Source organism: Astyanax mexicanus, chromosome 22, assembly GCF_023375975.1.
Source record: "Astyanax mexicanus isolate ESR-SI-001 chromosome 22, AstMex3_surface, whole genome shotgun sequence".
In the NCBI taxonomy this organism is placed as follows: domain Eukaryota; kingdom Metazoa; phylum Chordata; class Actinopteri; order Characiformes; family Acestrorhamphidae; genus Astyanax; species Astyanax mexicanus.
Window position 1 is genome coordinate 16,491,206 of NC_064429.1, and position 27,582 is coordinate 16,518,787.

The 27,582-nt window shown below is 37.9% G+C and overlaps 1 protein-coding gene across 1 annotated transcript in view; it reads right to left on the bottom strand.

Annotated features, from left to right (window-relative positions):
• Positions 1 to 2,689: 2,689 nt before the first annotated feature.
• cfap299 (cilia and flagella associated protein 299) overlaps positions 2,690 to 27,582 on the bottom strand; it is a 141,750-nt gene continuing 116,857 nt past the window's right edge. Inside the window, exons 5-6 of the mRNA XM_007250486.4 lie at positions 10,527 to 10,656; positions 2,690 to 3,845 (exon numbers count right to left, since the gene is read on the bottom strand). Coding sequence (XP_007250548.3) covers positions 3,750 to 3,845; positions 10,527 to 10,656 — 226 coding nt within the window. The 3' untranslated portion in view covers positions 2,690 to 3,749. The remainder of the gene's footprint in view (positions 3,846 to 10,526; positions 10,657 to 27,582) is intronic.

Consider the following 27,582-nt stretch of genomic DNA (forward strand, 5'->3'; position numbering starts at 1 on the left):
TTCTAAATCACTTTAGGGTGGGCTTGGATCCATTTTAGCAAATGTGTCGCCCCCAATGTCAAACCCGCTTCTACGCTTTTGCATATGCCTAAAGTTCTTTAGCTTCCATGGGACATGCCAAAAATTATGGGACACAGTGCTAGTCTAACCTGTAGTTTGACCACCCATTTCACCTAATTCAGTGAAATGTTTGCTACAGATTAGTGCAGACCACAGTAATTCAGCCATTGGCACAAACTATTTTCTAATCTTATTATTTTAATTGTTGTTGTTGTTGTTTTGTTGTAGTAATAAAGATCTGCCACACACATTTCCAGGAAGGTGTTTTTCGTTGTTTGTTTCCTCTTTTACTCTTTTAAAGGGTCTGTGTATGCAGCTGCACACTCAAACTCACACACGCACTCACACACACACACACATGCACAAACACACACGACAACCCCAGATTCTCCTCCCTCCTCCTGTTTTGTCGCAAGCACATCTGCTGTTTTGGCTTGTAGGTGTTTGAATGATGGCAGTTTTGAAGCTGGCAGTGGGCAGTGTCAACACTCGCTGCATTCATGTGGCTGAGTGCCACAGCTGAAAAGTTTTAATTGTGGGTGCAAAGTTTCTTTGCCACCCAGCGCTGAAGGTCTGCTTTGTCATTAAATGGAATTGGTAGGGAATTGTAATTACAGCGATGATGATGATGACCGATGGAGCGCAAAGTTCTGACGATGTGTGTGTGTGAAGAAAGAGAGTGAGACTGAGTCAGAATTAACCCTCCTGTTATGTTACGGGTCAAATTGAGTGGTTTTAAGTTTGAAGATCTAGGAAAAATAGTTTAAAGCATTTTTTCAGTATGAAACTTTTCTGCTTGCCTTAATTAGTGTAATCAACATATAATATGAAAATGGTCTCACATATTTGCAACCTGCAAAAACTAAATCTAAAACAAAATTGCAATGATATGTTTCAATGTAAGACTATTGTGTTTTTTGTGTTGGTCTTTCAAAGGTTATAAAGTAGTGAAACATTAAAAAAAGTTTGAACATGTATTTTTTCATGAAAAACGAGTGAACTATCCTAATTGAACCATTACCTGTTAGAGGTGAGGAACACCACTAAATATTGATAGAATAATTAGCAGTGGAGTTAGTAATGAAATATCACACTGCTTTTTTTTTGCGTCTTTTGGATAGTAAAACATGACTGGGTAAAACTGACCCAGAAAAACACCATTGATGTTCCTGACGAATGAACATAAACAGGAGGGTTAAACTGAACTGAACATGCTGTATGGTCAGGGGTGTCGCCTGGCCTAACTTTAGCCCCGAATCATTTTCCAGCAGCCCCGAATCATTTCACTCAGCTCACCTGTATTATTAATAAGGAGACAGGCCACTGGCCGTGTGTATAAGAAAATCTCTTAACGCCAATCACGGAGCCAGTTTAAGGATAAAGTTCCGCCTTTTAAGAGAAACAGCCAATCAGTTTGCTGGTTTTGCTGAGCGCGTGGGCTAGTAGGGAAGCATTAGCATTAGCCGCTAACCATAGTGCTAGCTCTTTTGCTGTTCAGAGGTGAGAATATCAGACTGTAGCCTGTGCGTTTACTGTGTTAAAACAAGCTACATGGGACGAACGATTAGTTAATATCACCCTGGTTTATCGGAACACTCAGGGTTCCTCAGTGTAGTGCTATTTACTAGTGTTGCATAAAATGCTCCTTATAATCCGGTGAAGACAGATAATAAATTAGACGTTTATTGATAGTGCACCTTAGAATACGGTGCACCTCATAGTGCGAAAAAACACGGTACCCATATGAGTCAATAAATCCCAATCATTTATTCTTCCTGGTAACCTTAATCTTCCTTATGAATAGTATTGAAGTCTATCTGGGCGTAATTTTTTTAAGGTGAGTGTTTTAAAATACATTAGTTTTGTAACTGGGCCTATGAGATAAAGAACATTAAAAACAAGCTTTTTCTGCAGCTATAGTACGTTTCTATATTTCTTCTTTATATGTGGAGTGTGTGAATGAGTCCAGCTGCAGAGTGAGCTTAAATTTTAAAACCATAACAGTCCTTGTTTACAAATGTACACACATGTCAAAGGTAGCTGACGTTTAGAAATGGTGGGGAAAAAAGGAATCATAGAAAATAAAAGCTATTTTTTTTTCTATATGATTACTATACAAAATGAGCAGAAACTTATGACTCCAGAATACATTTTATTCAGAATCATTAAGTGTTGACAGAAATGCACACAGCATTAAGAAAACCCACTGTCACCCAATTGTAGATGAATTTCCTTCTGGATCTTGGTCTTGGTTGCTCTGTGTTTCCTTCTCTTGCTCTTCCAATGCCAAAAGTCCTATTTTGGCAAGTGATGTCATATTAAATCTAGTTAATAGAGCGAATATTTCTAATTGTGAGACATTTTATTTAGTGAAAGTTATAACATAATATGGAATATTACACATGGACTACACTGTAGAAATGGTTACCTAGAACACTTACATGTGGTAAAAAGCATTTGAGCTCCTTTAATTCATCTCAAATGAGTACTCTAAATAAAACATGGGATCATTTATACATTTAGACAAATCAGGTTATTTTCTTCAAGGCTCTGGACCTGCATTTCTTTACAGCTGCCTTGTCTGATGCAATGTAACGTAAGTACAAATAAAGTGACAAAACACTGTAGATTTTATGGGATTTTCAAAGCTGTTTATTTCCAAGTTTCAACATATATTACAGTACAGTCTTTTGCCATAAGGACACCAGGTTCAAATAGAGCATCGCTGCTCCAATTCCAACATCCAGATTTTCTGCACAACACAAGGCAAAGCATGTAAAGGACAGGGGATTAAAACAACTTCCCTGCAGATGAAATTAGAGATTAACTTTGCTTTATAACGTGGTTTAATTGCAGAGTGTTCCACTGACCAAGGCTGCATCCTAAATCGTATACTTCCATACTAAACAGTACGCAGAAGCAGTATGTGAGATTGAGTAGTGTGTTCAAATGAGAAATATTTGATTTATAGAGTGCAAAAAATTCCCGAATGATGTGCAGCACCGGGAGATATTTTATTATGTTTAAATATAATAATAGTGTACTTGAACTATATGCAAAATAATTAAAGTATATTTTTCCTCCTATATTTATATGGAGCCCCTAAAGGCACATGATGTATTTTTTTTACGTAAAGAGTTGTAAAGAGCAAAACATTAATTTTGTGTTGCTCATATTAATTAAACTGTGCTTATTAAAACTGTATTTGTTAAAACTATACTTTAAAAGATTACCGTAGTTAGTTTAGTGTAGGTAAACAAACTTTAACAGCTGATGTTTGCAGATATCTTGCTTTTTTACCAGTTTATGTACACTATTCAAAATGAATGTGATGTTAAATCTATATTTTAATCACACTTTTAATTTGTTTTTAATGTTCCATTGGACAGCTTATGCAAATATACTTAAATTGTAATAAATAGGGGCGAAAATAACATATGACTAGTATACTCAATATGAATATATATAGTAATGTAGTAATTAAGTACGAATAAGTGGTTACAAAATAACATAACTTAAGAACAGACCTTTTTCAGCATAATTTAAATGTACTTTTTTTCACAAGGGCCATCATTCCACTGGAGCTCAGCGGGAGCTTCAGATATTTATATATAACTGTTGATCTTTGTTTGTAAATGAGTGATTTATGATGGTTAAGTTTAAGTTGTGAGTTTTTGGAGTATTTTGACTTAGACTTTCATCCTGGTGTTGTGGTCATAGATGACACATTGGAGGTAGAGGTCAGAAGAGATGGTAGTTCTGAAGGAGTTGTCTCCAGGTGATGCCTGTAGAAATAAAAAGGGAATTATGCTACAGTAAAATGTATGCTAGGTTAGCATTTTTTCAAATAATCTTTCATTTTGTAGATTAAACTGTATTGTAGCTATTCATCTCGGGACAGTACATGCTATTGATAAGAATGATTAATCAACCACAAAAATGATTGGTAGACAAACACACTTGCTGAACAACTTTAGTGTTTCTCTGTATTTCTATTAAAGTTTTGAGGATTTAGAGACAGTGATTTAGAGAATGTGAAATTGCAGTGAGCATGTGGAAATATACTTAGCATTTAGTGACTTTTTTGTTTTAATAACACATGAATTAGCAAATGAAGACTGCTAGACTGAATAGCTATTTGCTTTTCTAATGCCATTCTGATACATCAGCTCACAAATGCCTTGTGCTTATCGACATCACCCTAGGAGTGATGAAGAGAAAGAGCACCATCTACTCACTCAGAAAAAGCAAGACCAATTGTGATCTCTCGGGGCTCCAGCAGCTGATGGCAAGCTACATGCCCGGGATTCGAACCAGCGATCTCCTGAAAATAGTAGCAGCTCTTTTGACAGCTGAACCACTTAACACCCCATTAATGCCATGTTCTAGAATATTTTGTTTCCTGCCCACTCAAAAATACTCCTGTTTTCAATGTAAAATAAAAAAAACAGGACTGCTGCTTTAACACCATTGCAAAAAAAAAAAAAAAAAAAAGTTAAAAACACCTAAAAAAAAATCCTTTGCTTCTCAGGGTGTCTAAATGGTGTATGTGTCCGTCATCTGCCTCATACGTCTGTATGTTTTGTGTGAAACTAACCAACGGACACTTTGTAAGGACTTACAGTTCCAGTCAAAAGTTTGGACACACAACACATTTAGTGGTTTTTAATCCAAACTATGAAGAAAAACATATGGAATTATTAGTGAACAAAAAAGTGTTAAGCAAACCAGAATATGTTTATATTGTAGATTCTTCAAAGTAGCACCTCTTACTTAGATGCACAACCTTGGCTGATGTTTTTTTTGCAGTCAGCTTTATGAGGTAGATTCACCTGGAATTCAGGCTTTCAGTTAACAGCTGTGCTGCTGAACATGTCAAGAGTTAATAATTTGAATTTCTCGCCACTTAATGTGTTTGAGAGCATCACTTGTTAAGTTGTAAAGAGGTAGAGTTGGTATACAGTGAATATCCCTATTTGAGTTATTCGCATTGGATAGTATCCTCAAGTGCAGTCGCAAAGACCATGAAAAATGTTATGATGAAACTGGCTCTCATCAGGAGCACCCCAGGAAAGGAAGTGCAAGAGTTACATCTGTTGTACATGATAAGTCCATCAGAGTTACCAGCCTCAAAAACCACAAGTTAACAGCACCCTAGAACTGCTTATGACTTTTGTCATGTCAACGTTTTTCGATTTTGTAATCCTTTGGATTGTGTTAAAATTTTAATTTAAAGGTTATCAGGTAATCAGTCATCTGCAGTGGAATATAGAGTATTTTTAAACTAAACTTCCCATTCCCAGTAAGAGTATTACATGTGTTGCTTGATGTAGATGATTTTGTGGAGCAACCCATTCTTTCTAGAATCCATAAAATCAATTAGAACCATGGCTTTTTGCAAAACATGAAGACACTGGTCAAATCTTTGAGCTTTCTCAGCTTCTGGATCAGGAAAGCTTTAATGATTTCAGGGTTCAAACTCCAGTCTGGGTGTGACTTCACTCAATCCCTCCACTAAAGACAGAAATAAGATCTATAGCAGCTGTAAAGTCTTATTAAAGGCAAAGCGTGTCAGAAAATTTCAGGTTGATTGAACTCACCAACTCCTAAAATTTAATCTGGACTATTACATCTGACTTGCTTGCAGGCGTCTACACTAGAGATTTATTAAGACCTACTTTTATGAGTTCAGCAAGTACAGACGAGGACATGAACTGATAAAGAGAATGCAAACAAACAAGCAAGTAAATAAGCTGACTAACTGCTGATTTATGGTTGTGGGTTGTTTGGAGCCAAACCTTCAATCCCCAGATGATGAAAAATTGCACATTTCACTCAAAAATAGTTTAGAAAATAAAAAGGTTCCAAGATATTCTCAAAATGGCCACCATAATCTGATTACCTGGCTGACAAGAACTACTCAACTAAGTAAAGAAAACAATCTTCTGAAAGTGTCCTCAAGTACAGTCGCAAAGACCATCAAAAACGTCATGATGAACTGACCCAGAAAAGGAAGACCCTAGGCCCTATTGTACACTCTGTGGAAGGTGTGCCGCGATGCTCTTTGCTACCTTACACCCCATCAACAGTCTATTTTCATGCCTTGAGCCTGCACCGTTAGAAAAGTGTTGGAGTTTAGGAATAAATCTACACTGATGGATTTGGTGGTCTGAAAGTGAGGTGTTTTCAGGTACATTTCGGGCTTGTTGCTATTTTGGTAATGGAAAACACAGGTGCACTACTGACCGATTTAAACCCTGTCCACAGTCACCCGTCTATACTTATTATTTTAGCTACGCAGGTAAGCCACACAATCAGTGCACATATACTCCTGCTCGAGGAGCAGGTCCCCAGCCCCCCAACACATAAAGCTGGCAAACATCTAGACCTGATCTTCACTCGTAACTGTGACACCGACTCTTTAACTGTCACTCCTCTACACCTCTCAGACCACTTCTTCATGCAACTCAACGTTCGCATTTCGAAAAAACCCACAGCTACTCCTACTATGGTCTCGTTCCGCCAAAATCTTCGAGATCTCCCAGCAGACCAGTACTCCTCGCTGGTGACTGACAATATGCCTCCATTAGGCTCATTTTCATCACTCAATGTTAATGATGCCACTGATACTCTTTGCTCCACATTAAGCTCCTGTTTGGACGACCTCTGTCCTCAAACATCTCGAGCCATTAAACCAAGCAAACCGCAGCCATGGCTCGAAAATGACACGCTCAGGGAACTACGCTCCACACTCAGAGCTGCTGAAAGAAAATGGCAAAAAAAGCAAAACCAGACAGACCTAAAAAACTACCAACTGCTCCTGGCTTCTTTTTCAGCCAGCCTCACTGCTGCTAAAGCTGAATTCTATCACAAAAAAATCAGCTCCCTCACAGACTCCCGGAAACTATTTGCTACATTCAAAACACTCACACGATCAATGCCTCTTTAACATCTGGTGTGTTCCCGACTGCTTTTAAACAAGCACAGGTCACACCACTGCTTAAAAAGCCTTCTCTCAACCCCGCCCAGGTTGATAACTACAGACCGGTCTCACTACTGCCTTTTCTTTCTAAAACATTAGAAAGAGCAGCTCTCAATCAAGTCTCTGGCTTCCTCACCCAAAATGACCTCCTGGACCAGAACCAATCTGGTTTCAAGAAAGGGCACTCTACTGAGACGGCTCTGTTGTCTGTGACAGAAGCGTTAAAAACTGCTAGAGCTGCAGGACAGTCCTCAGTGCTCATTCTGCTGGACCTCTCGGCTGCTTTCGACACAGTCAACCATGACTTCCTCCTAACTATACTCTCGAACATGGGGATCTCAGACAATGCGCTGTCATGGTTCAGATCGTAACTCACTGGGTGCTCGTTCAGGGTGTCATGGCAAGGACGGCTGTCCCCAGCCCACTCGTTACCCACTGGGGTTCCCCAGGGTTCGGTACTGGGACCTCTTCTCTTCTCAATATACACCACCTCTCTAGGTCGGGTTATCCGCTCACATGGTTTTTCCTACCACTGCTTTGCTGACGACACTCAGCTATACCTGTCGTTCTCACCAGATGATCACTCAATCTCTGCACGAATATCACAGTGTCTCTCAGACATATCCGCATGGATGAAGGAACATCACCTCCAACTAAACCTCTCAAAGACTGAACTTCTGGTCATACCAGCAAAACCTTCTATTCAACACAACTTTGCCATAACCATCGACTCTCTCTCTCTCTCACCGACAAAGGTTGCTAGGAACCTGGGTGTCATGGTTGATGACCAGCTTCTCTTCACGCACCATGTGGCCTCAGTTGCTCGATCCTGCCGCTTTGCGCTTTACAACATCGGAAAAATTCGACCGTTTCTGACGCAACAGGCCACCCAACTCCTGGTACAAGCTGTGGTAATCTCACGCCTCGACTACTGCAACGCCGTACTAACTGGCCTCCCGGCCAGTGTAGTAAAACCCCTACAGATGATCCAGAACGCAGCAGCACGTTTGGTCTTCAACCAACCAAAACGGGCACATGTCACTCCGCTGCTCATTGAGCTCCACTGGCTACCGGTTGCTGCTCGCACCAAATACAAAGTGCTTACAATCGCCTACAAGGTGATGACAGTACAGGCTCCTTCCTACCTGCACTCACTCCTGAAGGCTTACGCTACCTCCCGGCCGCTGCGCTCCTCCAATGAACGTCGCCTCGCTTTGCCAAACACTCACACAAAGCAATCCAGACTGTTCTCATACAGAGTTCCCCAATGGTGGAACAAACTACCTTCTACTACCAGATCAGGAGAATCTCTCACTATCTTTAATAAACTCCTGAAGAGAGAGCTCTTCAAAGAGCACTTACTCTCCTAACACCCCTAACTAACTACCTTCCACTACCAGATCAGGAGAATCTCTCGCTATCTTTAATAAACTCCTGAAGACAGAGCTCTTCAAAGAGCACTTACTCTCCTAACACCTCTAACACACTAACTACTTCTAACCTCATTTCCTTCTTCCTCTTCTCTACTCCTCTATCCCATTATTTCCCTCTGACCTCCTTAAGGCCCTATCTATAGATGCTTTATTTTTAACTTCTATTATTTTTGTACTTAACCTCTTCTATTATTTGCACTTCAATATTGTAAGTCGCTTTGGACAAAAGCGTCTGCCAAATGTAATGTAATGTAATGTAATGTAATGTAAATGCTCCTTACACACACACCAATGTGTGTGATACCAATGTGCCGATTGATTATTGGTTTATTTCATGTTACGCCCAAAAAACACCGTTTGTGCGTTTGGCGTCTCGCAATTGAGGTCTCGCCTATAGATCGCTAAAACAGGGTCCCAAGAGTTACCTCTGTTGCACAAGATAAGATCATCAGAGAGTATATTGGTATGTTTAGCAACTTTAAGTTTACTGCATGTTTTTTGTATGTGTTCCTTCATAGTCTGGAGTACTTTAGTATTAATTTACAATGCAGTAAAAAAATAAATAAAATAAAACCTTGAATGAGAAGGTGTGTCTAAATTCTGATTTGTACTGTATTTTGTATTAATAGAGGAAACTGTATTAATCAAAATACAGTAGTATTTTGTAGTATTGTGAGATTCTCTTAAACTGAGTGTAGTTAAAATTATTTCATTAAAAATGTCAGATTTAGTGATAAAAAAACTTTAAACTAAAGCAGATTTAAAAGCAGGTCAAAAGTAATTTCTAAAGTGTTTTTTTATTAGTAGCTACATGTCTTACGTTACTTCCTGTTGGCTACATTTTATACCTACTTATTCTGAAAAAAACAGAGATTTTCCCTTTAAGCACAACTGCAATTACCATGCCTCAAAGGGTTAGCGCAATATGTTAGTTTTTTATAAGTACTGATAATATTCATTATATCCTCCTCACATCTATGTGAACTGTGATGTGATGTAATTCATCATGACAATGATAAGAACCCTAGACCTATTTGACAGTTATGTACAATTAACCGATTATCTATCTTCACATGATCTTTAGAAGATTGATCTGTCTCTTACTGCTCTTCATTTATAACCATCTGTTGTTGGGTTGACTTTAAATAAGCAGAAAAAAACAAACAAACCATCAATCTCAAACCTCTCCACAGTTCCGCCATTTTGTCTGAGCGAAAGGGCCATATGGGCAATGAGGTCATGGCTGGTAGGGGCCTGGGCTGGGTTTTCTGGGCACACGGGTGGTTTCAGCGTCTGGGTTCTCGAGCCTCCCCCTCGTTTTTTAATAGCCGGCCTGGTTGGGGCGTGCTCGACCACAGGCACAATTTGCTTCTGCCATCTTGCCCTCAACGAGGCAGCCTGGGCGAGCTCGCGTTCAAAGCGGCCCGTATGCAGTTCTGCTGTTTTTACTAAAATAGGCCGTCCTCACGGCCCCCGGGCACGGAGACGGAGAAACCAATGCGGCACGGGTTTCCGGGCCGGAATTCGCCGCGCATTCTCACGCGCTTCATCAGACCAACGTAGAGATGAGAGAGGAAGCACCTGTCTGAGGACCATTGCCCAAAGTCCAAATCTGTCTGGATTCCAACCATCACAGGTTTCATAATGTCTCGATGTGACACAGCTTCGTTCTGGAAGTGAGGGGAGTTGGAATCCTGCAGATTCTGGGTTTAACTCACAGATGGAAATTACTCTGGTGACAGCACAGTGATTTGATGCCAGTCCATTATCCATCACGGCTCTGTGGTTATGATTCGCTATAAATAAATAAGCTTCCATTTTGAATAACTTTTGCGCTGGTTTACAGTGGAAGCCTGTTGCTGGTTTGTACGGAATTCATGAAATGCTTTCATCTGGAAGTCAAGGCTACAGAAAAATGACACGGTCTCATCACCTACCAGTCTTCAGTAGCTTTAAATGTGTATTAAAGCAAGAAACATTAAACAAATATTAATTATATTTTTATTTTAATGAGCAATTTCTCAAACATTATTTTACAAAAAAAAACTTACCTTTGGATCAACATTTAGGATTTTTCTGTCTCTTTTATTCTTGAAGACCAAACCAGTTGGATTCTCTGCAATCACCTGGTAGTTTGTGGTGTCATTCGATGTCGCTACTTGGGTTTTCCAATTGTAGAAACTGAAAAACAAAGCAAAACGTGCTGAGTTGTAGCACTTAATTCATACAGAACTGAGCTAAACATTTATTGTTGCCTGATGCCTGAATGATAATGCTATTTTCTGACAGATCAAATTAGCACAAAGGTAAAGGTAATTTTGAGATGTCCTAGATTAAACAAAAAGAGCCCTGTTTTAACTATGTATATGCAAGCCGCCCACTGCACAGCTTGATTATGTGTCTTTGCTATCGTGAAAAAGGTATTTGATTCTATTACTAATTCATACTAATTCTCTTAATAATGGGTATGTTTTTAACATAAAGTTAAAATAAACCAATTAGCGTGACACTTGCCATACTCTTTAAGAGCCAGGTGTGCTCTAACTTATTGAATTTACCTGAACACACCTCATTTTGAGACCATCATGACCATGGGTGTGTAGATGTATTCATAAGCTTTTTTTCTAATTTGATAATTAGAATGTGTATTGCGTATGTATGCACTGTGTAATCCAGTTAGAATCAGATTATTCAAGTCAGATTTTTCAAGTTGTATCTGAAAATGCAAAGTTTTGTCAGTCTGCGTATGCACACAAATGTAACTAGAAACATGCTTATTAAAAAAAACTTGTCTTGAGTGCACTGAGTGGTCCAGCAGTCTAAAGCTCTGCCACTATGATCAGAATATTGCATGTTCGAATCCCAGACATGCAGCTTGCCATCACCAGAGAGAGCAAGGCCAATTGTGCTCTCTTGATGCTACTCGCTAATGCTGCATCAGCAGCAGTTGGAAAAGAGATGGTGGCTGACTTCACATGTGTCGGAGGTGGCATGTGCTAGTCTTCACCGTCCTTGTGGACAAAACCAAGTCTCTGTCTTTTTTATCAATATAGAGACAGCTGTAAGAAGGGCATCATTACTATAAGAAACCATAAATAATGAAGAACCATATTTGCTGGTAAAGTGGGTTCATGTTTACAAAAATCCATGTTAGAAAGGTGGAAAGTTACATTACAGGATTTTCTGAAAGTGTTGGCTTTCAGTGAACCTTAAGGTTAGACAAACTGTGCATTCTGGGAAGATTTTCTGCTCTCCACAGTTGTACACAGTGAGTTTCTGAGTTTCAGTATCCTTTCTGTCAGCTCCAACCAATCTGACCATTCTCCAAAGACTCAAACACATTTTAATGGTTGATGGGAAAACACTGTGTGAAGCTGCTGCTGGACAGTATGCACTGCTGTCAAATAATTGCCTAAATAGATGATTACATACTGTAAATGTCTAGGAGTACAGATGTACAAGTGCTTTGTGAGTGTACAGATTTTAGAGACAGGGAAATTACAAATAATTTTCCAATTTAATCTGGAGAATGTTTTGGATGTGTTAAAGGCTGGGTGTTAAACACATGCTCAAAACCAATAAGCTATTAAATCCATTAAAGATTTTGGCTTCCAAAATAAATGGCTGCTTCATCAATGGCATCCGTTCAGATCCACCTTTCCTGTTCTACTTAATGCTACTGACTTAAGCTAAAAAACAACAGAGTACGTTTGCGCACGCACACCAAGGTCAAAGGTGAGAGGAGAAATAACAATGGACTTATTATGAAGAGAAAAGCTGTGATGTTTATGAACACATACTACACAGAGATCTAAAACGTTGCTGTGTAGTACAACTCCTAAGATCAACACCTGTGATCTCTTAAACCCTTATGCCTAGTTCACACTACACAATTTTCAACTGTTTTCTGTTGATCGCTGACAAAAACAAAAACCTGTTTCAGAGGCAATCATTTAGCATTCGTACAGTTGCGTAGTGTGAACTTCGAAAAGACGCTTGCCGAGTGATCGCCAACCAGCCACAGGTGCCCGGCGAATATCTAACATGCTAAATATCTGATCCAGTTTGCGACTGGGAGCCAAGAGCCCCAGCTACCTTCCTGTGAATTTCCATTTACACAATTGGAGTTACATTCATAAATACCACTCAGATCTCTATTGTACAAAACAGAATCCTTAACCATGTTAACAATTTCCAAATGTGGAGTCGATTTCTCTGGGTTTGGATTCAAATGAAGAAACGGATGCTGAGAGCTTCAGACCAAAGATAAAAAAGACCCATTCTGTTATCAGCAACAAGTCCAAAAGTCAGAGTCATAGGTTAAGGGTTGTGTCAGTACACTTCTGATGCAGCATCAATTTAGAAGAGTACATTGCAAGCTTTACACTGTATGCTCCATGCAAGATGACATCTATTTTAGAGATATCCATGCATTTACCAAGACAATGCAAAACCACATGCTGCACACAGATAAATGCAATAAATAAAATATGACCTTGTACTGTTTCACAATTTAAGCTGTGTTTGTAGGAAGAATAATATAAAACGTGAAATATATAATACCTGAAACAATTTATTGCTTGGTATTCTATTTTTTGGAATGTGTTGTGGGTCTGAGTGTCCAGGTGTCAAGAAGTTAGCATAAGCATGGTCTAAGACTGAAGACCTGGGGCCCTATCGTACACACTGCGCAAGGTGCGTCACAATGCTCTTTGCTATTTTACACCAAGTCGACAGTCTATTTTTAAGTTTAACTTTAAATTTAATAATAAACAGAATAAAGAATACAATGACATTGCTGTTTCCTTAAATGAGCTGCCGGTGTTTCTTTACAGCATGAACGTGCAGGTCAGTATCCTCTGCTGAGACACACAAAGTACCTCACTGTTAATATACGAGCACGCCAAAGTCAGAACCCACTTGCCTCTTAAAGGGAATGACATGTGGAACACTGATTGGTCTATTTCATGTCACGCCAAAAACACAACCATGATTAATTAAGAGAACTACTACATGCCTTTTCCTTTTTTTGAGCTGCACAAGGCATATTTTTCGCGACTTTACAATACCAAAAACAGACAAACCCACTGCCTTAAATCCAGCTGTGTGATTCACAATGGACGCTATGATGCGCTATAGATTGTGAAAATAGGGCCCCTGAAGTCTATAAACTGTGAGGTTAATGCATAGTTACAGAACTTGGTCCTAAAAGTGTTCCTTAAGCAGAAATGCAAGCATCAGTACTGAAAAAAACGTTTATGAAAAATAGGAAATACGAATTTTAAATATGATCACTTCATCTGCAGTTCTTGGGGGGTTTTCAAAATAAAAACCTTATTCACATTTCTGCTCAAGAGCAAGTTTTTTTTCTCTGTTAAAACACAGTCAAGTGCCAATACTACTCAGAGCAAATATTTGGTGTGTAGACTGGATCGAACTTTCACTTACACGCTACATTTCCGAACTGGCCTGCAGGATTTTTTTTAGCTATTTGGGGAGATATATTTGTGAACAAACTTCCTGTTCCAGAAGTTTATTTTCATATACGAGAACCTGCCAGGGTTAGAAGTGAAGTGTTCCGAGGGCCAGCCAGCCAAAATCCCCAGAATATTCTGCTGTCCGTAGCAATCACGACAGAACAGAACTGAAGCGCCCATTTGAGGTGGCAGCGAGAACAGATCGGACTGTTACTGATGCTCAAATCAAGCGGTAATAGAACGCACATTGGGGCTGTTGGAGCGGCCTGGTCCAAAACTGACGGGCTGGCCCCTGTTAGCGGTTCTCATCACTCGCTGAAGTGCTGGAAGACAGCTGCTTTGCAGAAACACAACTCCAAATGTCACACTTTGAGGCGCTGAGGGTTGCACAAGTGGACCTCAGCTATTCCCAAGCAGTAGTTTGTGGTCCAAGAACAAAGTTGGACCTCAGGGAGGAGGCCCTTTATAAATCTATGGGAGAGGCACAACTGAAGAGAGAGAGAGAGAATGCGAGAAAGAATGAGAGAGCAACAGCTTATTAACCAAATCATTCTACATCATGATATCACTTTGGCATCCGGCCAGTGTACAATACAGTTTGTAGTCCTGCTATGTAGCTTAACAGTCCTGCATGTTATAAACAACAGATGTAAAATGTTAATGACCTCGACCTACGAGAAATAAATCACCGGACTCGAGCATTCGAGTAAACTTGGACGCTGGCTTCGTTTGTCTTCATCTGCCTTTGGAGGAGCTGTTTCAGTAGCGGTCTCTGGTGAAGCATAAAGATGCAGGAATTTGCATAATGGTCATAAAACTATTCTCTAGATGCTAAAGCATTTAACTCGTCCACAAATCATGCGTGAACATTTTGCCAAGATTGTGAGAAGAGAAGGCAGCTGACCTGAAGTGAGGCTAAACAATCTCAACTGTAGACAGCTTTTTTAGAGGTGTTAAAGGGTTCTTTGGAGCAAAAACACAAAAGAGAAGAACCGCAGAAACTTTCAGTGTATGTTTCTGAATGTTCACGATTCAAGAATCACAGCTAAAGCAGAATTAAGCAAGAATTGTTTTTTTTTTTTTTGCTCCTGGGCTCCCCCTACAGTATGGAAATATAATTCATGCTTTGACCCACACATGCTTCACACATGCATTTCTGGACAAGCTGAGAGATATATGAATGACGTTCTCGCGAGCGTTACATAGTTGCACAGTGCAGTTAATTCATTTTCTCAGTGGATCAACCTTTCAGTCCTGCCTATAAACACAATCTATAGCTTTTATTTATTACCTGTACAAGAAAAATGTATCCTTCACACATGCACATATAAATATATAATTTCCTTAATTTTGGAAAAAGCACTTGCGACAATACATATTCTTTTAGCACATTTCTGGTTGTGAAGTTTTGGCAACATAGTGGAGTGGAGGATTTTTATAATGGGGTATTGAGGAGAAATGGGACATTAGGGAGATGGGGTGGAGTAATGAGGGGTTGAGGAGATGGCAGTGAAGTAATAGGACTTTGTGAAGACAAAGGTGGTGTAATGGGTGTTGTGGAGATGGAGTGGAGTAATAGGGCATGGAGGAGATGGAGTGGTAAGGAGATGGAGTGGAGTAATGGCGCATTGTGGAGATGGAGTGTTGAGAAGATGAAGTGGAGTAATGAGGCATTGAGGAGATGGAGTGTTGAGGAGATGGAGTGGAGTAATGTGGCATTGAGAAGATGGAGTGGAGTAATGAGGCATTGAGGAGATGGAGTGTTGAGGAGATGGAGTGGAGTAATGAGGCATTGAGGAGATGGAGTGTTGAGGAGATGTAGTGGAGTAATGAGGCATTGAGAAGATGGAGTGTTGAGGAGATGGGGTGGAGTAATGAGGCATTAAGAAGATGGAGTGGAATAATGTGGCATTGAAGAGGTGGCGTGTTGAGGAGATGGAGTGGAGTAATGTGGCATTGAAGAGATGGAGTGGAGTAATGTGGCATTGAGGAGATGGGGTGTTGAGGACATTGGGTGGAGTAAGGGGAGATTAGGGAAATGGGGTGTTGAGGACATGGGATGGAGTAATGGGGCATTGAGGAGATGAGGGTGGAGTAATGGGGTCATGAGAAGATGGGGTGTAGTAATGGAACACTGAAGTGAGGGGATGGGAGAGTGGGGTATGAATGGGGATGGGGTGGAGTAATATGGATATGAAAAGATAGAAGTTAAATTACAGGGCATTAAGGATATTCGAGTGGAGTAACAAGGTATCAGGGAGATTAGGGTGGAGTAAAAAGCATTTCGAAATTGAGCATAGAGTAACAGGACATTAATGAGATGTAGGTGGAGTAACAGGGCATTATAAAGACGAAGGTTGGGTGGACAAGAAGGAGATAAGGTGTATAGGTGGGGTTTGGCTAAGTTTGACTAAGTTACTGCTGAAAAAAGGAAATTCTACATTTTGTTGAGACAAAGCAACCAACAAAATGCAAAATGACATCTCAGACAGCTCTTTAAGTATGGCTGTATTACAACACTACACAGATCAAGCAAGTCTGACTTCCACACACAAATAACGCATTATGTTTCTACAAAAGGAGGATGTGTATCATATGGCTAAAACAAAAATAGCTCCATAGAGCTCATTAAATGCATTCAGAGTGTAAAGATCCCCCAAATGCACTATTAATCTCGATGGAAACAGTGTAACTGCACTGCAACAACAACAAGATCAGCACTAATCATGTGCAGACAGCTGTATTGAGCAAGTCTTGGGAATTATATGTAAAGCTAGTTATCTGAGTAGTAGGTGCTTATTCGTTTAAAAAAAAACACCATGTTTAACATACTTAGACTAAAAGTACATATTTAGAACACTTTCACATGGCCTCAATGGGTCAGATGTTTGTAGAAATCAGTCTATTGAAGCTATAGTCTAAAAAAACATGATACTAGTGATTTAAAATCACATTTTCAGCTTATTATTCAATAAATGTCAGGATATTAGTAGAAATGGTGGCATTTACTATTTGAATTTCCACACGGTATTAGAATATTTCCACTATTCACTATTCATGGTTGTACAATTCTGACATTTATTGGCTTACAAAAGTATTTATACACCTTGAACTTTTTCACATTTTGTCACCACAAACCTAAATGTATTTTATTGAGATTTTAAATGACAGACCAACACAAATTAGCACATAAGTGTGAAGTGAAACCAAAATGATACATGTTGTTCTAAATTTTAATCAAATAAAAATCTAAAAAGTGTAATGTGTGCATTCAGCCCCCCATAGCAATAGCATAAGTAGAGCCAACTTTTACTGCAATTACAGCTGCAGGGGTATGTCTCTACCAGGTTGTGCATCTAGAGACTGACTGAGAGCTCTGGCTATATGTTTAGGGTCATTGTCTTGCTGGAAGGTGAATCTCCTTCACAGTCTCAAGTCTTTTGCAGCCTCTAACACAATTTCTTCCAGGATTGACCTGTATTTATCTCCATTCATCTTCCTATCAACTCTGACCAGCCTCCCTGTCCCTGCTGAAGAAAAGCATCCCCACAGCATGATGCTGCCACCACCATGTTTCACAGAAGGGATGGGGTGTTCAGAATGGTGTATGTTCAACTTTGGTCTCATGTGACCACAGCACCTTTATCCACAAGTTTGCTGTGTTTCTACATGGCTGGTGGCTACAAACTGCAAACAACACTTCATATGTCTTTCTTTCAACAATGGTTGTCTTCTTGCCACTCTTCTATGAAGGCCAGATTTGTGGACTGCACGATTTATAGTTGTCCTGTGGACAGATTCTCCCACCTGAGCTGTGGATTTCTGCAGCTCCTCCAGAGTGACCATGAGTGACCATCTTTTGGTTGTGTCTCTGACCGGTGCTCTCCTTGCTTGATGAGTGGATGGCTTTAAACTCTTTTATCTATGGTCTTTGGCCTGTCTGGTGAGTTTCTTGGTCTTTGTGATGCTGTCTGTTCACTACTGTTCCTTAACAAACCACTGAGGCCTTCACAGAACACGTGTATATATACTGAGATTAAATTACACACAGCTGGCCTCTATTAACTAATTAAGTTAAGACTTCTGAAGGCAATTGATTGTAATGGATTTTATTTCGGAGTTTTTAAAGTAAAGGGAGCTGAATCCTTCAAAATTATGTGCTACTTTCTGTTGGTCTATCACAAAATATCAGTAAAATAAAATTAGGTAGGTAGACTGTGGTTGTAAAATGACAAAATGTGAAAAAAGTTCAAGGGGTATGAATATTTTGCATGCCAATGTACAGTACAGGCCAAAAGTTTGGACACACCATGACTTTTTACATTGTAGATTCTCACTGAAGGCATCAAAACTATGAATGAACACATGTGGAGTTTTATGTACTTAACAAAAACACTGTAAAATAATTGAAAACATGTTTTATATTCTAGTTTCTTCAAAATAGCCCCCCTTTGCTCTGATTACTGCTCTGTACACTCTTGGCATCATTCTCTCAATGAGCTTCAAGAGGTGGTCACCTGAAATGGTTTTCCAGCAGTCTTGAAGGAGTTCCCAGAGGTGTTTAGCACTTGTTGGCTCCTTTGCCTTCTTCACTCTGTGGTCCAGCTCACCCCAAACCATCTGGATTGGGTTCAGGTCCAGTGACTGTGGAGGCCAGGTCATATTTTGTTAAGTACATAAAACTCCACATATGTTCATTCATAGTTTTGATGCCTTCAGTGAGAATCTACAATGTAAATAGTCATGAAAATAATGCTGACGGAGAAGTGACCTAAAAAGTTCCTTCTTCACCAGCTGATATGACTAGAGGTCTGGCTCTTCTAGCCATCCTGCATCACGGGAAAGACCTTGCGGGCGGCCAGTGGAGTCACTGCCTTTACTTTAAACATGGCAGTCTTTCACACTAGAATCTAGATCATGTAGGGGGGGGGGGGGTACATTGGTGCGTGAAATCATAAGTTTAGCCCATGCTCCATTTGCACCTTGGATCAAACATCCTAGTTCTGGGTAATGTCCCTAATGGTTAGCTCTGACTTCCCGAGGGAAGGGAAACTCTTCGTTCCTTCTTTCCATATGGTTTCAAATGCTGTATACAGAAAGAAAACGGTCTTGGAGGAGCTTAGGAGCAGAGATACATGTGCACTTCCTCTTTTTTCGAAAGGTTTGACAGCATTTTTTCGGTGTCTATTTATACTGAAATGCCATATAGCAATTAACATTGCTGGGTTGACCACTTTTATGCACTGGTGAACCACTTACTTTTGGGTTGAAGCAACAGGACAGATGGGAGATATTTTAACAGAGAACATGAAAAGATGGTCAGCACAGTGTTCCAGAGCTTTTAAATTTTCGACTCAGTGCAAGCTGGAAGGTTGTCCGGGTGCTCCAGAGCTTTTCGTCTGCTCATTTCGTGACTGAAACTGCACATAAACAGAGCAACACACATGTGCGATTTGGACGCCTTCTTCCACACTTGTGGCCCCTCGCTGTCCCCGGAGAGGTGTCACCCAGCAATGTCAAACGCCTAACGTCAACCGTGGAGATGGCACCACACCCACACGGCCTCGCAAATGTGTGAAAAACCTGGGTTTTGTGGAAACTCAGCTGTTAATAATAGACCCAAGTCTTTACCATAAAACCTTATACTAGCAGAGGAAAGAAGGAAGGCTGTACATTTGGGCTTCATTACTGTTATACTGGAGTTTTTTTGGGGACAGTTCAAGTTCTGTATTTGGGAGAAAAAGAGAATCGTCCTACACTATAGGAACAAGTAATGAGACACATGCTTATTCATTGTTTATTTCAAAATGAGTATTTAATTTGAGTTTATCCTGCTTTTAGTATGATACCCAGTGGAAGGCAGCCCTGGTGGGGCAGACTAAACACTCAAATATTTACTCAAACTATGGGGTAAACTCTACCCAAATGAAATGAGTGCAAATTACCCCAATTACCTTGAATGTACTGAGTAGATTATATAGTTGTTTTTTTTTTTTGTTTTTTTTTTTTACAGTTTTAAGCCATTCTAGAAAACATCTAAATTCAGTATATTTCGCAGTAGAGCCACTATTTAATAACAATAACATGAAGTAGATGAAACAGTAACATGTTGTAACATACCAGCAACAATATGTTATTTTCCTTTTAACTCTTATAGTTAACTCTCTATTACATTTTATATATCCAAGAAAATACAGAACAATAATTTAGTTTTAGTTTTTATATTATAATCCTGTTATATTTGTAAAAAATTAAAGTATTGTGAAAATGGAGCGCTCCTTTGATACTTAGGAGTTTGTTTGAAATTTGTATTTAATTGACTTTAAATTATTTAAATTAACCAAACATTATTTTTTTTCTGGTAGCAGGAGCAGCAGAAAAAAATGTTTTTCAAACTTATGAAATAATGTTTTTTTATATGTATTGCAAAAATATATATGTTGTTTTTGATTTATTGAGTACACTCTAAAGAATTTTTAGCATAAGTTTTTAAGCAATTCTACAAAACAAAAACAAAAAGAGAGATTGAGTTTCTGTAAAAAAAAAAAAAATGTACCAGTAACATGCTGGTATTCTGCTACCAGCATTTTACTGATAATTCATTCACAGAGAAAACCTTTGCAATGCAGTACTTTCTAAAAAAAAATTCACCATACAGGTGAAATTACTGTCAGTTAATTACTGTATGTATATATATATTTTTTTCTTTTTTTTTTTTTTTTTTTACAGTTTTTACAGTTATTGGTCATTTATTTTCTATAGTAACTAGAAAAGCTGTGTGTGCATTTGCTTGTCTGTGTCAGCAATCACTGCAACTTAAAATATCCAAAAACTTTATTTTAGAAGGAATGTCCTCACACATTTTAGACATAAAACAAGGGATTAAGATTAGTTCTAGACTATATTTTGCTTTTAATGAAAAATCTATTCGAATACTTTATAGTGCAGGGTTAGGTTTAATCCTTGTCTGGAGAATGCTGATCAATTATGATTTAAGAAAAACACTGAATATAAATTAAACTGAATATAAATTCTACGTAAGTAAATTTTTAAACAGTGGATCATAATGTGATCATGTGATCATTTACAGTAGTGGACCTTAAAGTTTTCCATTGACCTGATGACGTTACTTAGTAAAAGGGAGCCTTTTTGTATATAAAACATTGTATATTATTAAATAAAATAATTGACCAGTGTGCTCATGGCAAGGTGATGTGAATTATCGTAATTATCGTGAGTTTAAACGAGGTCTGATAGTGGTTGCTAGCAGATGGATGGGACAAACCATTTACAGTTTTGTGGGTGTTTAACACTCTTTAATCCACAATGTTACATGTTTAACAGAAACACCTCATAGAAGGCATTACCACCCACAGTGGACAGAGCAGTGTATGGTAATTATGATCACTGGTGGAATCTGGCTAAAACTCTCTGTCTGTGCAAACAGATATGCATTCTTTAGCTTCCCTTGGACATGGCAAAAGTCATGGGACACAATGCTATTCTCAGTCCCATGACATTTGGCATACCAGTTTTTTTAGTTAAACTTCTCACTGTAAATCACTGTTAGCCTACAGCATATATAACCTAGATTAAACAAGTTGTTATATTAGTTAGAAGCTATATCATACAAATCACAAAGCATCTCACAGTTAAAATAGTTCATAGTTCATAAAGATCTATGAATAATGGTACCACGCAGAATGGGGCATTCTTCTATGTGTCTGGAATCAGTTATCCTCAGTAAAGTAGGACAGCAGTCTTTACAGCAGTAACGCTGATCATAGCCACAGGTGCACTGCAGTAATTCAGCATGTTAGAAACCAGATGCTTTTAACCAAAAAGGCACCCTATATTTTCACAATGAAAGGTCTTTAAGTACAGTAATGGCGCAAATGCGCTTTGGGAAAAAAAAAAAAAAAAAAGACAAGCTTTTTCAGTAAATATTCCATATTATTAACTTCTCTAAATATATTTTCTAAAAAATCACCTTAATATGACAAGAAAAGACATATTTAAATATGTCATATGATTTTATGAAAAGAGAAGTCTATGAATCACCTTTTTTGAACATATTTTAGCTATCAATTTAAAGAAAAATAATCATAAAATAAATAATACATAAATTTACTGTTGTTTTATTGATATCAATGTCAATTAGAGTTTATATGTGAAAAAAAATATGGAAGAAATTTAAGGTAGAAAAGACAATTTTTTGTCACTGCTGTGGCAAAGTTACTGATATTTTGGTCTTTTAAAAACCAGAAAAGTACTGTTATATTTTGTTTTTTTTATGTGACAATGGAGTAATTTCATAAAACGTAGGGGTTTGTTTAGGATTAGTATTTGATTTAATTATTTACATTAACGTCACTGTTTTATGGCAGCAGAAAAAACTAATTTGCAGTTTTGTAACATACAAAAAAAAGTATTTCTTTTTATTTTACCAAATTGAAAACGTCTGAAATATAATCAAGAGTAAGATGGATGATCACAAGCCTTCAAACCAAACTGAACTCTTGAATTTTTGCAACAGGACATAACATAAAGTTATCCAAAAGCAGTGTTTACGACTGGTGGGGAAGGACATTACAAGATGCATGGAAACTGTGATTAAAACATTATGAATATGAACTTGTTTTCTTTGCATTATTTGGCAGAAATTATGTCTGTAGCTTACAGAAAAAAACAAAAATGTTCTTTTACTTAAACATATATCTTTAAATAGCCAAAAATTAAGATTTTTTCCAGAGCTGTATATATATTTATCTTAGTGCACCGTACTTACATTTGCATGCAAATTATTACCGTTAAATCCATAATTTTGTTTCTCCAAAAAATGTATATCTTAAAATTCAAGAACAATCTATTTATTTTACCTCATTTGTTATAAAATTTTATCAAAAATTGCTGGTGTCTATAAAAAATAAAAATGTAAAATTACAATAATGGTTCTACAAATTTCCAACAGCAATGATATGTAGGTACCATGTGTCTACACATATGCAGATCCACTCAGAAGACCTTCCACATAAATGTGGTCAAATTATACGCCAAAAGATGCTGTGCATCCAAACATCTGTCTGGATGATCAGTACGGAATAAACATGGGGGTTTACTGGAGGAAATCGACCATGAAGTGTGTTTATATTCCGCTTTAGACTTTTTGGAGATTTCCAAAACATATAAAAATTCCTAACTAAGGGTTCAAGTACGTCGAGGGGCTCGCATTTAAAAGTGTAAAACACTCCCTCTCCTCTTTTTATATCACAAAATTGTGTTTAAATCCCATCTTGAGCATTTGCTGGTCTTTAAAATATGAGGTCATACCACATGTAGGGTATTTTTACAAAGAGGTATCTCTCAGTTTGTAACTGAAAACTAAATTAAATCAAAACTTAATATGAATGGACCTGGATCTAATATTGTAAAAACTTGAATTGTGACTTGGGCAATACTCACTTTGGGCTTAAATTGGCTTAAAATAAAGTTTCACTGATAAAATCTACTTAAAGCACACTTTTGGTTACATATAATTCCTAAAAACTGTTAAAAATCCTCCTAAAACCTTTCCTCACATCTGTGCTCTCATATATGTTGATTTACTTTTAAAACATGAGTAATTTTTTAAGCCTCAGTTAGCTGAAACCTGCTGCGTGCTGTGGTGTTTACCTGTTAGCTTGGTAACTTAGCTAGCAAGGCAGCTAGCTCCAAGCTACGAGTCCAAACACAACAGAACTGGTCACATTTCACTGTTCTGTTATTCCAGTAGTTACCTGTTCACTCTCTATTCGACAGCAGTCACTCAATCGACAAGTTGTTCTTGTCTAAATGTTTATAAGAGTGGTTTCAGTTAGTCAGACCTGAGTGTGTTCAGTGGTAAACAGAACGTTAGCTACAGCTAGCTATTCTGTAACCTAAGCTAAAGCTAACCAGCTTCACACTCCTGATTCCTGAATACTGTCTGTTTATGGAGAGGATTTTGGAACAACCAGCTTTTGGGCAAGCCAAAAGTTTGTGGACTTTTTGCTCTATGAGCCAAAAGTATTTGCACTCAACATTTTAACCAAATGTCTTTGGCCTCCAATATTTAGCCAACACATTTTAACACAGCTCTGTTAGCCAAAAGCATTGGCATTTTACCATTTAGCCAAATGTTTTTGGAAACAGCTTTCATAGATTCCAAGATTTAGCCAAATTGTTCTGGACCCAACCATTTAGCCAAAGTTTTTTTTTTTCTAACAGAGTTTAGCTGTCAATCTTAATCTTAATCTCAAGAAAAATAACCATAAAACAAAATGGTATAAAATATTTACTGTATTTATATTGATAACAATGTCAATTACAGTTTACATTTGCTAGAAAATATGGAAGAAATTAAAGTAAGAAAAGACAGTTGTCTTTTAAAAAACAGAGAAGTCCTGTTATATTTTGTTATTTTAAAGTTTTGTGATAATGGAGTAATTCCTTGAAACTATAGGGTTTGTTTGGGATTAGTATTTGATTTACTTCAGAAATTATTTAAATTTATTTCTCTGTTTTTTGATGGCAGCTGAAGAAAACTAATTTACAGATTTGTAACATTTGTAACAACAAAAATTGTAAACATATATATATATATATATATATATATATATATATATATATATATATATATTTTTTTTTTTTTTTTTTTTTCTTCATATATATATTTTATAAAAAAATAAAATTTTTTGGACACAGTTCTATTAACCAAGTGTATTGCCATTCCGCAGTTTAGCTAGATATTTCTAGACACTAACATTTAGCCAAAAGTTTCTGGACACAGCTCTATCATCTATATTTATTGCCATTGCACAATTTAGCTAAATGTTTCTGGACACCAACATTTAGCCAAAAGATTTTGAACACAGCTCCATTAGCCAGAAGTATTTGCATTACACTATTTAGCCAGATGTTTCTCGACTCTAACATTTAGCCAAACGTTTTTGGACACTGCCATATTATCCAAACCTATCAATGGATCTAAGGTCCTATAGCTTTAGTTTAACAGCTTTCCAGGAGCTTATACATTTGTTTTAATGTTATTAGCACACTTTTCAAAGCTAACTTAAAGTTAATTTACAAACCTTCCCTTTCTAGTTAAACTATTGTGTTCCTGTAAGCAAATTGTGATTTCTGATTATATCAGATACAATTTTTAAATAGCGCTGGACAAAATGCTATAAAAAAATACTTATTGGGAAGATCTGAATTGATTACTAAAAAAACTTTTTAATAAAGGCATCAATAAATTAAATGCACACTGGTAAGCTCGTAAGTGCTATTTTTCTTTTTACAACGAGCTTTTTAACAACACGTTCTTGCTTGGCACTGGCCAGGGTCTGAATATGTCCTCAGCTGGTGGCCATGGCTTTTTTTTCCTCTCTCTCTCTCTCTGTCTCTCTCTCTGTCTCTCTCTCTCTCTCTCTTTGTGGTGAGAGGGAACAGAGTCCAACTGTGGTGTGGAGCTGTGGAGCTGTGCATCTGTACGGGAAGAACTCATCTGCTCCATGTTAGCGGCAACCGCAAGCACTGCCTCCTATTTTTCGAGGGGGGGAGGGGGGGTTGGGGTGTAAGAGCTTAGACTAAAGTGCACTTCCTCTGCTTAAATTGTTTAGAGTTGGGAGTATGCTGGAGTGTGTTTGCGTTCTGCACTAATACAGGTGTGGACATGGCTTTAGCACGTTTCACAGCTGGTTATATAACATCTGGAACATTAATTTACTACACATACAAGCACGGACACCTAATGACTGAAAAATGATGCAGAGAAAAGACAGAAAATCTAAATGAAGCAAAAAAAGAGAAGAAGAATGAGAATATAAGATCTCACACATACAAACTAACAAAGTGAGTACTTCTTTCCAAGAGCACCAATTTTCACAGGACGTCAAACACATGTTTGAAGTGTATCAGTTTTGCCACTGGGTATGCACATGTGGAACGTTTGAAGGTTCAAATGATTCCTTGCCAGCAGATGAGAGAAAACTGCATTTCTGACACCAAATCTGCTTCGAATGTATTAGAAGGCCAATCGTCTGAGTGCTGCACACTGCAGTTGATTCATATATGTTCCACACCACAAATTTGTTCCTTTTTTTGCAACTGTTATTATCTTTATCTTTCATAAAACTTTTAAAAAATCTATTGAATTTCGATTCATGTTTAGAGTTTTTATGCTAAAATTCAAAGTTTACAGTTTTAAACCCTGCTATATACTCTACTTTAGTATTACTGTATTGTATAGGGCTCTATCTATAACATTTCTAGGTTTTATTTATGATTTTTTTTTCAGGGGGAGGGGAGGGAGTCCATTTTTCTTATTTGATTCCATGAGAGAGATTTCTGTTTCTTTTAGAGTTTTTTTTCTTTATACATTTTCAACTTCAATTACACAGACATTAGCAAAATTGCACTGTTATTGAAACAAATTCCTGAATACTAAAATATAAATAAAGATAATATTCTATAGCTACATCAATGTGTTATTAAAGAAAACGGAAGTATCTGTCACTTACTGGGAGTTCTATATTTTGTGTTCAGTGTTTTGCCTGGTTCTCTGTCCTGCTACCACATTTCTGTGAAGCTGCTTTGTGACATACATGGTAAACAGCGCTATATAAATAAATTAGATTCTATATAGCTATTCGCTATAGTTTTTTAGGTGGTTTCTAGCACTTGGTTGCTGTGGCACCAGAGGAGTGCACAAACCTTTGCACCTCCTATGGATGCTAAAACTTTGTGGAATAATTATTCCTGTCAAACAATTAAATCAGAAGCAAACATAGTAAATAAATGAAGAACAAGAAGATGATACATTAAAATTGTATAGTAAAACCTTTTACACACAACTAAAATAAATAAGACATTATATTTTAAGCCATCAATCTAAAGACTGCACAGCACTATAGCCATTCTTAAAGGTTAAGGTGCATTTGTGGGTGGAGCCTGGATAGAGCCATAAAACTGGAAACAATACTTTATTCATTGGGCCCTATTTTAGCGAACTACTGCTGTCAACTGCGCATCACGCAGATTGATTTAAGGCGTCAGTGTGTGTTAGTTATTGTGAGGACGCAAAAAATACGCCTTGAACGTCTCGAAATGGGAAAAGGCATGCAACAATTCTCTGTAATCATAGGTGTGTTTTGGGTGTAACATGAAATAAACCAATCAGCATGTCGTTTACCATTCCCTTTGAGAGCCAGGTGAGTTCGGACTTTGGCGGATTGGTATTTTAATGGCGCAGCAGAGGAAACTGACCAGCTCATTCACTGTGTGAAGGGGCTTGAGCAGGGAATGTTTGGGAACAGCAATGTTTAATATTTTATTATTTTTTATCTTTATTGTTGATGTAAAATTGGGTTTGTGCAATGAGTGCAGCGTGCCTGCGTTGCCAAAATAGCAATGAACATCTGACGGCTGGCTGTTGTCAGGGTTTTAATCAGTCAGTGGGGCACTTGTGTTTTCAGTTGCCAAGAAAACAATGCACCAGAAATTTCCACTTCCAGGCCATTGCACCCATTGTATAATATATGTGATTTTGTTTATATATATATAATATATGTGCTGTTGTTTTCTTTGCTATCTGTTTAAACAATGCAGACGC